This window comes from Pan paniscus, chromosome 1 (genome assembly GCF_029289425.2).
Source record: "Pan paniscus chromosome 1, NHGRI_mPanPan1-v2.0_pri, whole genome shotgun sequence".
NCBI classification, from domain to species: domain Eukaryota; kingdom Metazoa; phylum Chordata; class Mammalia; order Primates; family Hominidae; genus Pan; species Pan paniscus.
The window spans coordinates 226919169-226935143 of NC_073249.2; the positions used below are offsets into that span (position 1 = coordinate 226919169).

The 15975-nt window shown below is 66.8% G+C and overlaps 1 protein-coding gene across 3 annotated transcripts; it reads left to right on the forward strand.

Moving 5' to 3' along the window:
• The first annotated feature begins 65 nt into the window (after nt 1–65).
• Nucleotides 66–15830, forward strand: ACAP3 (ArfGAP with coiled-coil, ankyrin repeat and PH domains 3). 3 transcript variants are annotated; one of them, XM_063595179.1, is made up of 24 exons: nt 66–225; nt 3854–3911; nt 4675–4794; nt 4981–5034; nt 5922–5980; nt 7281–7464; nt 7771–7815; nt 7905–8000; nt 8068–8142; nt 8617–8628; nt 9294–9406; nt 9552–9603; nt 9860–9960; nt 10040–10151; nt 11517–11725; nt 11921–11990; nt 12092–12186; nt 12262–12464; nt 12632–12739; nt 13370–13468; nt 13558–13784; nt 13987–14096; nt 14247–14357; nt 14512–15830. In XM_063595179.1, exons 1-24 carry the CDS (start codon nt 179–181, stop codon nt 14654–14656), a joined length of 2505 nt encoding a protein of 834 aa, XP_063451249.1. In that variant the 5' UTR covers nt 66–178; the 3' UTR covers nt 14657–15830. The 3 variants fall into 3 exon arrangements, with proteins under 3 accessions (XP_063451249.1, XP_063451253.1, XP_063451250.1); XM_063595180.1 differs by lacking the exon at nt 66–225 and adding an exon at nt 3405–3436; XM_063595183.1 differs by lacking the exon at nt 3854–3911 and having other exon boundaries at nt 84–225.
• Nucleotides 15831–15975: the final 145 nt, after the last annotated feature.

The following is a 15975-nucleotide window of genomic DNA, read 5'->3' on the forward strand; positions in this document are numbered from 1 at the left end:
CGGCTGACTTTGGCGACGCTCCCCGGCGGTGACAGGCGGGGCGGGGCGCGGCGCGGCGGCCTCATTCCGGGGCGGGCGGGCGCCGAGGCGGCGCGGGCGGGACGAGCGGTCCGGGCCGGCGCGGCTGCCGCTCGGCGCCGCGGTCCTCGTGCCAGTGAGCGCCGCGGCCGCCGCAGCCATGACCGTGGAGTTCGAGGAGTGCGTCAAGGACTCCCCGCGCTTCAGGTGCGCCGCCCGGGGCCGCCGGGGTGGGCGCAGGCCGGGGGCGTCGCTGTCGCCTTTGTGCCCGGCGGCGGGGTGGGGAGGTCAGCGCCGGGCCGGGCCGCGGCCGCCGGGGAGGGGCTGGAGGACCGGCCTCGGACAAAGCGGCGGCCCCGCCCCGCCATGCCCCGGGGGTTGGAACAAAAGACGCTCCTGCCCTGTGCGGCCGCCCCGGGCGGAGGGCGTGCGCGTGGGCAGCCGTGGGCACCTCGGGACCGTCCGCCCCCGCTCTGTGTCTGCACCTCCACTGGGCTGAGCCCCTCCCGGGCCCTGCAGTCCAGCTCTGGCCAGGGTCGTCTGGGTCCGTGGGGGCGTCGGCCCCTGGTCTCTGACTCGATCCTGTGTCCAGAGCAGCGCGTGGGGAACAGGCAGCTGGAGCCGCGTTTAAGGCCTGGGGTAGGGTGCTTGGAAGCGTGAAGTGGTTTGAATGACCCAGGGGCTTGGAGGGGTGGCGGCCGAGAAGAGCGGCGGGGAAGGTCAGGTAGGGGGTAGGGGTTGTGTGCACACCGAGTCTGCGTGTTTTCCATCATTCGTGGCGTGCAGGCGTGTACACCTGCGTGAACTACATGTTCACAGACGTGTGCACAAGTGTGCATCGGCTTTGCTTGGTGGACATTTGGCAAACGACAATGGAGGCAAAGAAACCTCTCTGCATCCCCAAGTGCGCACCTGCGTGAGGCCCCCTCCTCTGCACGAGCTCGTGCGGGGTGCGCTCTTGTGAACTTTGCCCCTCTGCGTGCCTCCCTCCGGACACCAGGCCTTGCACAGGACGCGTGGATGAACTGTGCCACGGGGCTGTGCTTGCTTCTGCATGTAGCCTGCCGATGCGTGCACGCAAGCGTGTGCACACACCACCTGTCTGTGTGGGTTCACGTACTGTGTTAGCCATGTCAGCAACAGACACATCAGCTTGTACACGCGTGTTCCATCACTAGGTACACATGTTGATGCGTGCCTGTGCAGTGTCTCCTTGAACACACATGTATGTGTGGTACCAGTGTGTGCAGCCATGTTTGTGCATGAACGTTTGCACATGTGTGCTTGATTGTGTATGTGTGGGTGTGCGTGCGCGCGCTGGGTCTCTTGGGATCTGCTGGCAAGTCAGCCTGTGTGGGGGCACGGGGAGCCTCCGTATCCCTGGAGCCCTCACCAGGAGGCCTCAGGAGCCTTGGAGTGGGAGGCTCAGGGCCAGCCAGGAGAGTGGCCCCCAGCCCTGGGCAGAGGAACTGGGGCCATCCTCTGCTCTCCCATCTTCTGTTGCTGACCTGGGAAAAGGGGTTGAATAACTTGAGCACCCTAGGATCCTGCCTTGAGGACCTGGGCTGTGGGGAGGCGTGGGCATGGCCTCCCTGCTGGGGGCTGGGCCCTGGCTGAAGCACCCACCTTCTCCCTGGCCCCTCCCTCAGAAGCCTAATGGACTTCCGCCTCCACGCAGACGGCCCTGTACTGCCCTCTCACAGTCGGGTGGGGGTGCTGGAACCCACTCACCTCTGGGCCTTCTCTCTGGTAACCGGCTCTCATGGGAGCCTGTTACAGGAGCCAGTTATGGGGGCTGTGGGGCTGCGCTAGGTGCCGTAGAGCGACTGCCCTGGGAAAGTGCCTCACCCCTGTGGGGCATGGACTGGAGTGGGGAGATGAGAATGGCCTGGCCCAGCGGGTTTTGGGGTTAGGCTGTGATTTAACTGGGGTTCGAGGGGCTCCCTGAGGCTGTCCTGGGGGCGGGCCCTAAGGGCGTAACTTGAGTTTCCTGGCCTACCGCCAGGTTGGGGGGCCAGGCAGGGTGGGCGGGAAGATGTGGTCTGTAACGTGGAGCCTGGTCGCCCCAGCCCTGGAGAGGGGGACCCTGCCCGCACCCTCCTGGTCTGGGGAGGGCCTAGTGGCAGCCCAGGTGCAGTGGGCCGGAGGCCAGGGGAGCCCGTGTAGGGGAACCGCCTGGCCTCTGTTCAGTGTGCCCCTCCCCTGGGTGGGGCTTCAGGCGCTGAGTCACGGCTTTGGTTGGGGGGCAGCCTCACCCTCCTCCCCATCCTCCAAGCTGCTGAGGAAATCCTGGGCTGAGCACAGCAGAGGAGGCCTAGGTCCCCAGGACTGAGGAAGGGAGAGCTGAGGGGCTCCCAGCAGTGGGAGCGGCTCTCGGGGCCTCTGCCAGGGCCCACCCTGTCCCCATGAGCACGTCCGTGAGCTCCTGGGTGCAGCCACCCCCCCCTTGCTGGCTCTCCAGGGACACGGGCGCCCCAAACCCGAGGGCGGCAGCTCTGGGTGCAGCTGTCTCTGCATCCGGCCCTGCTCAGGGGTGGCTGCAACTCCTGGGGTGTGGCGCTCTCTGCTGCCTTCTCCTGGGAGGATGGTCCCTTCTCTGTTCTGGGATCCTCTAGCTGAGGTAGAGGTCAGAGTCCAGGGGCTGCAGGCCGGGCGCTGGCGGTCAGCGGACACCACAGCGAGATTCCCTCCATCGCCCCCTGCTTCGGGATTCAGAGTCCTCTTAGCCCCTTGGGAACAAGTGAGGGCTGCTCAGAGAGGACCTAGTGTCCTGCTGGGGTGGCTGGGACCCTTCAAGGTCCCTGGCTGGGGCAGCCTGGTGCCTGCAGCTCCAGCTCCTAATTGAGGACACGCCCCATGTAAACCACAGGCCCCTCCCCCGAGGCCTGGGACACCGGTCAGGGTAGCAAGGTACGAGGGACTGTAGGCCCTGATGGCCTCTGCTCCTGGACCCCTGCCCTAGACCTGTCCCTGGAGTCCTGGCCCCAGCCCGGGCCCTGTGGTGTCCAATCCCCAGGAGGCCAGATGGCCCGGACAGCCAGTGAGCCGATTGTGTGGAGGGCTGCCGGGATCCTGGCCCTGTTTCCCTGTTGCCTGCTCCCGGAGGGGGTGGTCACATGCCCGATCCATCTGCCTCCTGTCTTCCGGGGATTCTCCCGCCGAGGCTTCTCTGGTGATGTCATGCCTTAACTCTTCTCTCCCCAGGCAGCCCCACTGTCAGGCTGTCCTGGTGGGAGTGGGCTCTGAGGAGGACGGCCTACCCGTCTTTCCAGTGGACCGTGCCACTTGCAGCTGTGAGGTTGGGGGAGCCGGGGGCGTCTCTCCCCAGCTGGTCTGGGTCCTCCTGGTGCTGCCAGGACCGAGAGCAGCTGCCCTACTGCCCCCACCGTGTCCCACAGTGCATGGGCACCAGACCTGGGTGGGTGCAGTAGTGCAGTGGGGTGAGGGGAGGTGCCGCAGGGTTGAGGGGCTCCAGATGGGTCCAGGGTTGACTCTGAACTCCTAGAGGAGAGGCAGGTGAGGCTGGCTCAGCCCTTGGTGGGCACCGTCCCTGAGGGACTCCCAGCGGCCGGCTGTCCTGGGAGAGGCTGGTCCAGCCTTCTTCCCCGAGGGCACAGCAGCGGCTGCCTCTGCCTGCCTGGGGTTGGGGGGGCGGGGGGAAGTGCACTGAACCTGGTCCCAGTCCTGCCCCCGTAGCAGGCAGGCGTCTGTCTCCCAGCCCGTTTCCTGAAAGCCCCTTCCCATGGTGGAGCCCCTCAGGGAGGTGCAGGGGGAGGTGAAGCCCCGAGGGGGCCGAGGCTGCAGGTGACCCCAGCCAGCCCCGTTCTTGCTTTAGGGCGACCATTGACGAGGTGGAGACAGACGTGGTGGAGATTGAGGCCAAACTGGACAAGGTGAAGGGCGGGCCTGGAGCGCCCTGTGCCCGGCCAGGCTTGGGATGGCCGCATGGCCGGACTCGCTCTCCAGCCCTTACTAAGCCACTTACACCCCCCATATGTGGAGCACGCGTGTGGTGCTCCAGGCCCCTGTGTCTTAGCATGTGTGTTCCAGGGTGCACATGTCACATGCACACATGTGGCTGGCCCTGAGTCTCGTCCCATCTGGGAGGGGCTGGGCTGTGGTGAGTCCCCGACCCACAGCGGCTGCCCGTCCCCTCTGCTGGGCTGGTGACATGGGGACAGCTGCTGGGCTGGTGACACGGGGACAGCTGCTGTGTGGGCTGAGCCTTGGTGTGGCTGGGGCTGGGGCTGAGAAAGGGGAGGGGGCAACAGGCCGTGGAGAGGGGAGCCATGTCCATGAGCCCCACATGGGCTGAGAAAGAGGAGGGGGCAACAGGCCGTGGAGCTGGGAGTGGGCAGTCTCATCCATGAGCCCCACGTGGGCTGGTCCTGCTGGTCCTGCTGGCCCTGGGTCCCCTGCCTGGCTCCTGGTCCCTCCCAGCCGAGCCGTGGCGGCCCCACCCTCCCCTCCCAGACGGGCCTCCAAGCCCCAGGCAGGCCCAGGCGTGAGGAAGCTGCACCGGGGCACTGAGTCCTGAGTGCCAACGCCCTGAGTGGATCCTACCCTGGGAGCTATTCCCGCCTCTGAGTGGCCGTGTGTGGTGGCGAGTGCAGGCGCCAGGGCCCACTGTGCTCACCACGCCCCGCTGGCCCACAGCTGGTGAAGCTGTGCAGTGGCATGGTGGAAGCCGGTAAGGCCTACGTCAGCACCAGCAGGCTGTTCGTGAGCGGCGTCCGCGACCTGTCCCAGCAGTGCCAGGGCGACACCGTCATCTCGGTGAGGGGCCGACTGACCTCTGACCTCAAGGGGGGGTTGGGGGAGAGGCCGAGGGAGGCAGCCCCTTGAGGGCGTCCAGGCCAGAAGCAGGCTGGTGTCTGCACCGCCCAGGGGCTCAGAGGGCGTGGCTGGGTGACCTGGGCCCGGATTTGCCATCTCAGCACGGGTTCCCATCTGCTCCTCCAGGAATGTCTGCAGAGGTTCGCTGACAGCCTACAGGAGGTGGTGAACTACCACATGGTGAGCGCGGCCTCCCTGCCACCTGTGGGCCGTGCCTGGCCTGGAACCGAGCTGCGCTGGCTCACCTGAAGGCCGGCGTCGGGTTGGGGGGGGCACGTTTCTGCTCCTCTAGTTGGAGAGGGGGGAATCCCACATTTTCAAGTCAGTGTGGGGTTGGGGGACAGCCCTGGGGGCTCTGCCGTGTCCCAGGCAAGGGCCACACTAGACCCTGGGGGAGGGGTGGTTTATCCAGGGTTCCCCCAACTGGGCAGGGCTCTCGTCCCAGGCTGGCCTGGCTGCCATTTGGGTCTGGGTGGCCCCTGGGGGCCCTGGCACTGACGTGGATGGACACACAGGACAGGCACCCGTGAGATGTGGGGCTGCAGCCTGGGAACCTGAGCCGCAGACTGAACAGGGGAGGTCCCGAAGTAGACAAGGCAGGACGGCTCAGCCGTCCCTTTGCTCCTGGTTGTGTCCGGTCCTTCTCTACTTCGGGTTCCGATTCAGAGCCCAGGCTCCAGCTCCCCAGGCCCAGCCCCTGGGTGCTCCCGGCTCTGGCTGAGTGCTCCCTGCTGCAGGGATGGGCACCCCAGGGTGGCCGCCCAGGGCCAGGAGGCAGTGGGGCTCCAGCTCAGGCTGTGATGAGGGGACCGTTCGAGGCAGCCTTGGCCTCTGCACTCATCAAGGGCCAGGTGGGACAGAGGGGCAGGGGTGACAGCCATTGCCTCTGGGTGCCAACTCAGGCCTGGGGGCTGCTCCCCTGACCCCCTTGAGGCCAGCCCTGCAGGGTGGGACCCGCCCCTGCGTCTGGGCCTGGGGGCAGTGCCCTCTGCTGGTGAGGATGGGGCCTTCCATCTGGGGCTCTTTCGGGACAGACCCCAAGGATCTCTGCCCGCCTCTGCCCCCAGATCCTGTTTGACCAGGCCCAGAGGTCCGTGCGGCAGCAGCTCCAGAACTTTGTCAAAGAGTGAGTGGCCCCCGGGGCTGGGGGAAGAACACTGAGGCCACGCTCCCTCCCTTGGAGGGGAAGGGGGTCTGGGGCAGAGCAGAGGCACCTTGGGCCCAGGCCTCCAGGCTGTGCAGCGGCTCCACAAGGCAGAAGGCTCAGAGGCAGACAGCCGGGTGGAGTGCGGGGGGGTTCCACACCCTGCATGTGTGGGTGGGGTGTCCAGCCCCCACAGCAGAGAGGTCCAGTCCATGTTGGGTTTGGGGGTCTGGAGTCTGGGGCATGGCTGGGGTCTGGGCTGGACAGATCTTGAGAGTGAGGTGGGGAGGGGCTGGGGAGGCCTGGAGCAGATGGGAGGGGTCAGCAGGGGTGCGGGCAGGCCTGGGATAGGCTGGTGAGGAAGGAGGCTATGCCCAGGAGCAAAGAAAGGGCCTGGAGTGGAGGGGGGTGGGGCTGGGCATGGTGGCTCACACCTGTAATCCCAGCGTTTGGGAGGCCAAGGCCAGAGAATGCCAGGAGTTTGAGACCAGCTTGGGCAACGTAGTGAGACCTCCATCTCTACAAAAAAAAAAAAAAAAAAAAAAATTAGATGGGCATGGTGGCACGTGCCTATGGTCCCAGCTATTCAGGAGGATGAGGTGGGAGGATCAGTTGAGCCCAGGAGGCGGAGGCAGCAGTGAGCCATGATTGTGCTACTGCACTCCAGCCTGGGTGACAGAGAGAGACTCCATCAAAAAAAAAAAAAAAAACAAAAAGACACCCCCAAGAACCAAAAATAAGCCTTATATGGTGGCACGCACCTGTAGCCTCAGCTACTTGGGAGGCCGAGGTGGGAGAATTGCTTGAGCCTGGGAGGTGGAGGCTGCAGTGAGCCATAACTGTGCCACTGCACTCCAGCCTGCAGCCTGGGCAACAGAGACAGACCCTATCTCAAACAAACAAAACCAGGCCAGGCGCAGTGGCTCACGCCTGTAATCCCAGCATGTTGGGAGACCGAGGCGGGTGAATCACCTGAGGTCGGGAGTTCAAGACCAGCCTGACCAACCTGGAGAAACCCCATCTTTACTAAAAATACAAAATTAGGCCTGGTGGCGCATGCCTGTAATCCCAGCTGCTAGGGAAGCTGAGGCAGGAGAATCACTTGAACTCGCGAGGCAGAGATTGCGGTGAGCCGAGACAGCACCATTGCACTCCAGCCTGGGTGACAAGAGCGAAACTCCGTCTCAAAAAACAAAAAACACACAAACAACGATGTGGGAGACTCCAGGATCCAGCAGGTGCCCTCCCTGATCTCTCACCCCACCTGGCACTTGGCCTCCAGGGATGTGCGGAAGTTCAAGGAGACAAAGAAGCAGTTTGACAAGGTGCGGGAGGACCTGGAGCTGTCCCTGGTGAGGAACGCCCAGGCCCCGAGGCACCGGCCCCACGAGGTGGAGGAAGCCACCGGGGCCCTCACCCTCACCAGGAAGTGCTTCCGCCACCTGGCACTGGACTATGTGCTCCAGGTCAGCCCCAGAAATGGGCTGGGGGGCGGGGACCAGCTGTAGCGAATGGAGGCCTCAACGGCCTTGTACAGAACTGGAGGGATTTTGAGCAGGAGTGACGATTCTTGCTTTGCCCCTGGGTGGGACCTCCAGACATGGGGAAGCAGTCCAGGACCATGGGAGGATGAGGCTGGCCCAGTGCTGGGAGCTGAAGACGACCGGGGGGTCTCAGGGAACCACAAGCAGCTCAGGTGGACTCTATGGCAGGTGCAGGGCTTGGGGCTGCCTCAGCCTCCGGGGCTCACCTGTGGGCTCCCCCTCTGGCAGATCAATGTTCTGCAGACCAAGAAGAAGTTTGAGATCCTGGACTCTGTGAGTGCGTGGGGGCTGCCCCTGAGCACAGGCTGCATGACGGGGGCTGGACCGGGTGTGCTTGGGCCTCACCTGTGCTGCCCCCGCAGATGCTGTCCTTCATGCACGCCCAGTCCAGCTTCTTCCAGCAGGGCTACAGCCTCCTGCACCAGCTGGACCCCTACATGAAGAAGCTGGCAGCCGAGGTGAGCCTTTGGGAAGGGTGGGGCTGGGCCAGGCCTCCGTGACCTTCCCTAATGCCACCCCCAACAGCTGGACCAGCTGGTGATCGACTCTGCGGTGGAAAAGCGTGAGATGGAGCGAAAGCACGCCGCCATCCAGCAGCGGGTGAGGCCGTGCAGCCGGCTCCCTGCACACCAGGCGCCTGGGAGGCCCCTGCGTCCTCACCCCATGCCCGGCACACCCTCCCCGCCCCTTCCTCCTGCCTGTCCCCCACCTGCCCTGCCCACACCCTCTCTAGGGGACCAAGGCTGCTCCCTTTGATGTGTGCAGTGGAGGGGCACGTGTGGGTGGGGCTGCTGCTGGGATCTCCTTTTGAGGCGGTGGTCACCTCTGTGGCCTCAGTCACTGGCTCCTTGCGGGGCCTTTACTTGCCTGTGGGACAGCAGCCCCGGCCACCACCCCGGGCAGAGGTTGGCTGCAGGCAGGAGTGGCTATTTTGGGATAGGGGAGAGCCCCCCAGGAGTTGGGGACGGGTCCACCAGTCACCAGGAGTTGGGGACGGGTCCGCCAGTCACCAGGAGTTGGCAGCCGTCACTCACTGGCTTTCTCCCCCTACCCCCTCCTGCTCCGGCCCTCCAGACGCTGCTGCAGGTAAGTGAGCACGGGCCCTGGGCAGGCTGTGGGTCGGGGGAGACCAGATGGGGCAGTGCCTTTCCCTCCTCTACCCCAAGGGCACTTCAGCACCAAGGACACCTCCCACCAGTCTCAGCTCCTGCTGCTGATGCGGCTGTGAGGGGCTGGCTCCGGCCAGACCTCCACATTCCCCGTGGGGTTGGCGGCAGCTGTCCCTTCCCATCCCACGTGGCCTGGGGAGCAGGTGGCCGCCCCTCCCCTCTGCTTCCCTGGCCTGCCAGACGGCGGGACACACAGGGCCCTCAGTGACTCCCAGGCCTCCTGAATGGGGCTCTGTCCGCCCAGCTGGCCACATGAATGGGGCACTCAGGATGCGGAGGGTGGGGGCGCAGCTTCCTTCCTGATCGCAGCCTGCTGGTCCCTGCAGGGCTGGGGTGGGGCCGGCACTTTCGGGCCCCCAGCTGTGAACGTGAGGGGTCTGCCCCACGGGTTGCAGGGCTGGGGGCCTTGCTCAGGTCAAGAAGTGGCTGTGGTGAACAGAGAGTCTCTCGTCTGAGCGTGTGGCCCGTGGGCCGTGTGGCAGCCTCAGACAAGGACCTCACCCCCGCCTGTGCTCCGGGAAAGCACGGAGGGTAGCAGGGCCCCTGGGGTGGGCACTGAGGGGGCGGGTTCCATCCCCCCAGGACTTCTCCTACGATGAGTCCAAAGTGGAGTTTGACGTGGACGCGCCCAGTGGGGTGGTGATGGAGGGCTACCTCTTCAAGAGGGCCAGCAACGCTTTCAAGACGTGGAACCGGTGAGGGGCCTTCCTCAGGCAGGGGCGGGGTCCTCAGGTGGGGGTGGGGTCCTTAGGCGGGGACGGGGTCCTCGGGCGGGGGCAGGGGTCACAGCGGCCCTGGGATGGGCCCCGCCTGACTCCCCCCATCCCCCCACCCACCTAGGCGCTGGTTCTCCATTCAGAACAGCCAGCTGGTCTACCAGAAGAAGCTCAAGGTGTGCCCTGGGCCTGGGGCTGGGGCCCTGATGGCTGGACGCCCCACCTGGGCCACAGGGCAGACTGGTCAGTTGGGGTTAGCACAGGGCCGGGGCACTAGTGGACGCTGGAGCCGGAACAGTCAGGGAGCAGAGAGCTGGACACGGGGCTTGGGGCTCAGGCAGTCGGCCTCCGGGTCTCCAAGGTGAAGCAGGAAGTGGGTGGTCGGGGCCGGGTGGTGGCTGAGGGCAGGGGCCACAGCGGTGCCGCCCACAGGATGCCCTCACCGTGGTGGTGGACGACCTCCGCCTGTGCTCTGTGAAGCCGTGTGAGGACATCGAGCGGAGGTTCTGCTTCGAGGTGCTGTCACCCACCAAGTGAGGAGGCCCAGCCCAGGGTGGGGTGGGGGGCGTACCTGCCCACCGGAGCTGACGCCCGCCCCTCCACTGCCTGCAGGAGCTGCATGCTGCAGGCTGACTCCGAGAAGCTGCGGCAAGCCTGGGTCCAGGCTGTGCAGGCCAGCATCGCCTCCGCCTACCGCGAGAGCCCTGACAGTTGCTATAGCGAGGTGTGGCCCTTGGTGCCCCGGCCCCAAGCCTGTGCACACACACACGTGCCACCGGGGATGGCCCCCGCCCCGTGCCTGTGCACACACACATGTGCCACCGGGGATGGCCCCTGCCCCACGCCTGTGCACACACACACGTGCCACCGGGGATGGCCCCTGCCCCACGCCTGTGCACACACACACGTGCCACCGGGGATGGCCCCTGCCCCACGCCTGTGCACACACACACGTGCCACCGGGGATGGCCCCTGCCCCACGCCTGTGCACACACACACGTGCCACCGGGGATGGCCCCTGCCCCACGCCTGTGCACACACACACGTGCCACCGGGGATGGCCCCTGCCCCGTGCCGGTGCACACACCTACGTGCCACTGGGGATGGCCCCTGCCCCACACACGTGCACACGCCTGTGTGTGGCTCCTGCAAGCTGGGTATGTGCTGGTGTGCACTGGCATGCTGGCTTGTGCAGTGTGGATGTGCATGTGTGTGCAGGTACCATCTGCCCATGTGAGGGTGTGCACGTATACATGCGCGTGTGGGCGTGTGCTTGGCGCCATCTGCCCACGTGAGGGTGTGCACGTGTACGTGCGTGTGCGGGCGTGTGCTCAGCGCCATCTGCCCACGTGAGGGTGTGCATGCGTACGTGCGTGTGCGGGCGTGTGCTCGGCGCCATCTGCCCACGTGAGGGTGTGCACGCGTACGTGCGTGTGCGGGCGTGTGCTTGAGGGGCCATCTACCCACGTGAGGGTGTGCACGTGTACGTGCGTGTGCGGGCGTGTGCTCGAGGGGGGGCCATCTGCCCACGTGAGGGTGTGCGCGTGCGTGTGCTCAAGGGGCCATCTGCCCACGTGAGGGTGTGCGCGTGTGCGGGCGTGTGCTCGACGCCATCTGCCCACGTGAGGGTGCGCGTGCGTGTGCAGGCGTGTGCTCGAGGGGCCATCTGCCCACGTGAGGGTGTGCACGTGTGCGGGCGTGTGCTCGAGGGGCCATCTGCCCACGTGAGGGTGTGCGCGTGTACGTGCGTGTGCGGGCGTGTGCTCGGCGCCATCTGCCCGCGAGGGTGTGCACGTGTGCGGGCGTGAGCTCGAGGGGCCATCTGCCCACGTGAGGGTGTGCACGTGCGTGTGCGGGCGTGTGCTCGGCGCCATCTGCCCGCGTGAGGGTGTGCGCGTGTGCGTGTGTGTGCGTGCGTGTGTTCGGCGCCATCTGCCCGCGTGAGGGTGTGCGCGTGTACGTGCGTGTGCGGGCGTGTGCTCGAGGGGCCCTGGCCTGCATTGGCTCTTCTGGCTGGGGAGGAGGGGGCCTGCTGGGGAAACCATGCTGGAGCCCCTGCGGGACCGAGCAGCTCCACCCCATCCCCCAGAGGCTGGACCGCACAGCATCCCCGTCCACGAGCAGCATCGACTCCGCCACCGACACTCGGGAGCGCGGCGTGAAGGGCGAGAGTGTGCTGCAGCGTGTGCAGAGTGTGGCCGGCAACAGCCAGTGCGGCGACTGCGGCCAGCCGGACCCCCGCTGGGCCAGCATCAACCTGGGCGTGCTGCTCTGCATTGAGTGCTCCGGCATCCACAGGTGGGCCCCTGAGGGCCAGGCCGGGGGTGGGGTTTGGGCCGGAGCATCCACAGGTGGGCCCCTGAAGGCCAGGCCGGGGGTGGGGGTTGGGCCGGAGCATCCACAGGTGGGCCCGAGGGCCAGGCCGGGGGTGGGGGTTGGGCCGGAGCTGGGGGCCTTGCCTCCCCCAGACTCATCCCTACCTCTGCCGTCCAGGAGCCTGGGTGTCCACTGCTCCAAGGTGCGGTCCCTGACGCTGGACTCGTGGGAGCCTGAGCTGCTAAAGGTGCGTGTGGGGCTCCTGGAGGCCACGGGACCCCGTTTGTGGGGGCAGGAGCTGGGGTCTGCAGGTTCGCACTGATGCCTGCTCGCCCTGTCTCCTGCTAGCTGATGTGTGAGCTTGGAAACAGCGCTGTGAATCAGATCTATGAGGCCCAGTGTGAGGGTGCAGGCAGCAGGAAACCCACAGCCAGCAGCTCCCGGTGAGGTGGGGTACAGTCTGGATCAGTCAGGGAGCCCCAGCCTGGGGGCACAGCCTCATGTTCCCCCCGGTCCAGGCAGGACAAGGAGGCCTGGATCAAGGACAAATACGTGGAAAAGAAATTTCTGCGGAAGGCGCCCATGGCACCAGCCCTGGAGGCCCCAAGACGCTGGAGGGTGCAGAAGTGCCCGCGGCCCCACAGCTCTCCCCGCGCTCCCACTGCCCGCCGCAAGGTCCGGCTTGAGCCCGTTCTGCCCTGTGTGGCCGCTCTGTCCTCAGGTGGGAGGCCATGCCTCGGCAGGGCTGGGAGGGGCTTGCCTTGGTCGGGGATGGACTGGTGGCAGGCTCTGGGGGCACCTCAGGCTCCGCAGACTCCCGGCGTGACCTGGGGTTCCCTGCCCCACCCCGGGCCTGTTCCACACTCTGAACACGCACTGCCCCTGCAGTGGGCACCCTGGATCGTAAGTTCCGCCGAGACTCCCTCTTCTGTCCCGACGAGCTGGACTCGCTCTTCTCCTACTTCGACGCAGGGGCCGCAGGGGCTGGCCCTCGCAGTAAGTGTGGGGTGGGCCCAGCCAGATGGCAGGGCAGGGCCAAGGAGGCTGGCCTGGAGGGTGCCTGAGTGTGGATGGCCCTTGCCAGGAAATGGAGCAGCATCTGGAGGGGCGGGGGGCCTCCTGGCCACACAGCTGGAGGCCAAGGCCCTGAATGTCAGGGGTGAGCTGTGCAAATGTGTGTGGGGGCTGTGTGCACCCGGGTGTGTGCACACAGCGGGTGGCCTGGGGTACTGGGGAAGCAGAGGGCGCTGCCAGCCGGCCCTCAGCCTGGGGCCCTTCTGGGGCCATGCTGCCCGTTGGTTGGGTGGAGACGTTTCAGCCTGGGCCAGCCACAGACGGGGCTGGGGGGCCCACTGCGGGGGGTGCCGGGTAAGGCGGCGAGCGGGAGGGAAGGGCTTCCCAGCGGGCCTGGGCTTTAGGGGGCTACCCCTGGCACCTTTGAGCTGTTATTTGGTTTTCTCTCCTTTGCTCCTAGCCTGCGGCTGGCTCCCCCCGGCCCTGGGTGGGAGCTGGTCCTGTCCCTAGGGGTGGCCCCTGGAGGGTGGGTGGAGTTCCAGCCTTGCCCCAGGGCTCTGGACGGAGTCTGGGCCTCCCACCCTCAGGACTCCCTTCCCTGCGGACCTGCAGGTCTGAGTAGCGACAGTGGCCTTGGGGGCAGCTCGGATGGCAGCTCGGACGTCCTGGCTTTCGGCTCGGGCTCTGTGGTGGACAGCGTCACTGAGGAGGGTGGGTGGCGCCTTGCCCTCGCCCAAGGCCCCTGCCCAGCCCCTGGGCAGCCCCGGGGGTCGCTTTCCCTGACCGCCCCCTCCCCACAGAGGGTGCGGAGTCGGAGGAGTCCAGCGGTGAGGCAGACGGGGACACTGAGGCCGAGGCCTGGGGCCTGGCGGACGTGCGCGAGCTGCACCCGGGGCTCTTGGCGCACCGCGCAGCGCGTGCCCGCGACCTTCCTGCGCTGGCGGCGGCGCTGGCCCACGGGGCCGAGGTCAACTGGGCGGACGCGGAGGATGAGGGCAAGACGCCGCTGGTGCAGGCCGTGCTAGGGGTGAGCGAGCCACGGGGGCTGCGCGCAGGACACAGGTGCACAGTCGCGTTTGCATCTTCTGTGGCGCCCACACAAGGGCCGCCTGTCCGCGGTGGGGACCAAGTTCGGTCCCGGCTGGGGGCGCCCAAGGCTGGGGTCAGGGTGCAGAGGCGCGGAGAGGGGCCGGTGCCGTGGCTCCGTCTGAGTTGCCCCGGCTCCCCAGGGCTCCTTGATCGTCTGTGAGTTCCTGCTGCAAAACGGAGCGGACGTGAACCAAAGAGACAGCCGGGGCCGGGCGCCCCTGCATCACGCCACGATGCTGGGCCGCACCGGGTGAGACGCGCAACCCACGCCCCGCCCTGTGCCCCGACCACGCCTACCCCGGCCCGGCTACGCCCTGTCCGCCATGCCCTATCCAGCCACGCCCCGCGACCACACTCGCCCCGCCCCGCCCCGACACGCCCCTCCGACCTCGCCCCTCAGCCAGGTTTGCCTGTTCCTGAAGCGGGGCGCGGACCAGCACGCCCTGGACCAAGAGCAGCGGGACCCGTTGGCCATCGCAGTGCAGGCGGCCAACGCTGACATCGTGACACTGTGAGCGCGGCCGGACCCTCGGGGCTGGGCGGGGCCTCCAGGGCAGGGGCGGGGCCTCCAGGGCAGGGGCGGGGCCTCCAGGGCAGGGGCGGGGCCTCCAGGGCAGGGGCGGGGCCTCCAGGGCAGGGGCGTCTCACGCTGTGCCTCCCCGTAGGCTCCGTCTGGCGCGCATGGCGGAGGAAATGCGCGAGGCCGAGGCTGCCCCTGGTCCCCCGGGCGCCCTGGCGGGCAGCCCTACGGAGCTCCAGTTCCGCAGGTGTATCCAGGAGTTCATCAGCCTCCACCTGGAAGAGAGCTAGGGCCGGGCAGGCCGGGCAGCTGCCACCCCGCCCGGCCCGACGCCCCGCATGCCCCGAAGTCCCTGGCGCCCACCCGGCTGCGGCCCTGCGTGTGACCCGCGGGTCGATGCCCGGCAGCCCCAGTGCCGGGCCGCCGCGGCCCTGCTCGCCCAGGAGGAGAGCGAGGGCCCCACACTGAGTCTCTTGAAGCCTCACGTTTCCCTGGGGGGGTGCTGCATCGTCGGGTGTCCCTCACCCCACCTGGGGAACCTCTGTCTTCAGGTCACCCCTTTTCAGGGGCCTGGGTTGCTCATGTCACAAGCCACTTTTAAGGCCCGTGTCACCTGTGTCCCTCTGTCCTCAGGGCCTGTGTTACTTCGTGCCCCACTTCTGCCCAGAACACTGACCTGTTAGCTGGGTCCCTCCTGCACACCCCAGAGCCTCCTCCCAGGGCAGAAAGGGTGGCCCATCCAGGGAACCAACGAGTACCTCACTTAGTGACCCCAGCATCCAGGCTGGCGTCGCGGGTGCTGGGCGGGAGGGGCTCTGGCCTGGGTCCTCAGCCCTGGCTGGACGCGGGCGTCCCAAGGCCACGTGGCTGGCCACGAAGGTCCCCGTGCCAGACAGCCCCAGCCGCATCCCGGCCTCCTCCGGAGGCACCTTCTCCTGGTACTCGGCCCAGAGCCTGCGCATAAAGCCACTTTGCCACTTTGCAGCCCTCATCTCGTGTTCTTTGTAGCGGACCGAGTGGGTTTGCTATAGGCCTCGTCTGACTTTGTCTTGCGTCTTTTCTCTGTGGACTCTTGAGGACGCCTGAGCCCCAGCCCTGCCCCTGACCAGCCTCCCCCTTGGGTCCAGGGGTCTCTCGGCTCATATTGCAGGGCCTGCCAATGCCTTCACGCACCCCTTCCCCAAAGGTGCCCGGCAGGGAGGCGGGGCCTCCCCCACTCGGCGCAGGTCAGGCTAAGGCCAGTCGGCTGGTCACTATGCAATGCTGCCCTGGGGAGGCTCCCTGAGGGCACAGTGGGCGCTGGACCCGGCCCCCCAACTCTCTTGCCTGCTGCCTGTGACCCTGAAGAACAGAATTGATTCTTGCCCCTCTCCCTGTGTGAGCTTGGCCCCGCCTCCTGCCCCAGGCCCCTGCTGGCAGGTCTCACCCCCCATCCCTCGCTTTGAATAAACCACTTGCACCCACTGCCTGCTCCTGGGCTCCCGTGCCTTGCTCTGCTCTGTCTCCGGGGAGTGTCTGTGTCCCTTGCCCTCCCCAAAGGGCATTCCTGAGCCGGGTAGCACTCAAGTCAGACTCCAACATGCCGCAAGGGGCCTGATGGGGACCTGGG

What these genes read in the sequence shown, in the direction of transcription:
- ACAP3 (XM_063595179.1), top strand. Translation starts at nt 179, where the DNA reads ATGACCGTGGAGTTCGAGGAGTGCGTCAAGGACTCCCCGCGCTTCAG. An exon ending in AAGGACTCCCCGCGCTTCAG is followed by an intron (nt 226 to 3,853) that starts GTGCGCCGCCCG and finishes TTCTTGCTTTAG; the next exon opens with GGCGACCATTGACGAGGTGG. An exon ending in AACGCTGACATCGTGACACT is followed by an intron (nt 14,358 to 14,511) that starts GTGAGCGCGGCC and finishes GCCTCCCCGTAG; the next exon opens with GCTCCGTCTGGCGCGCATGG.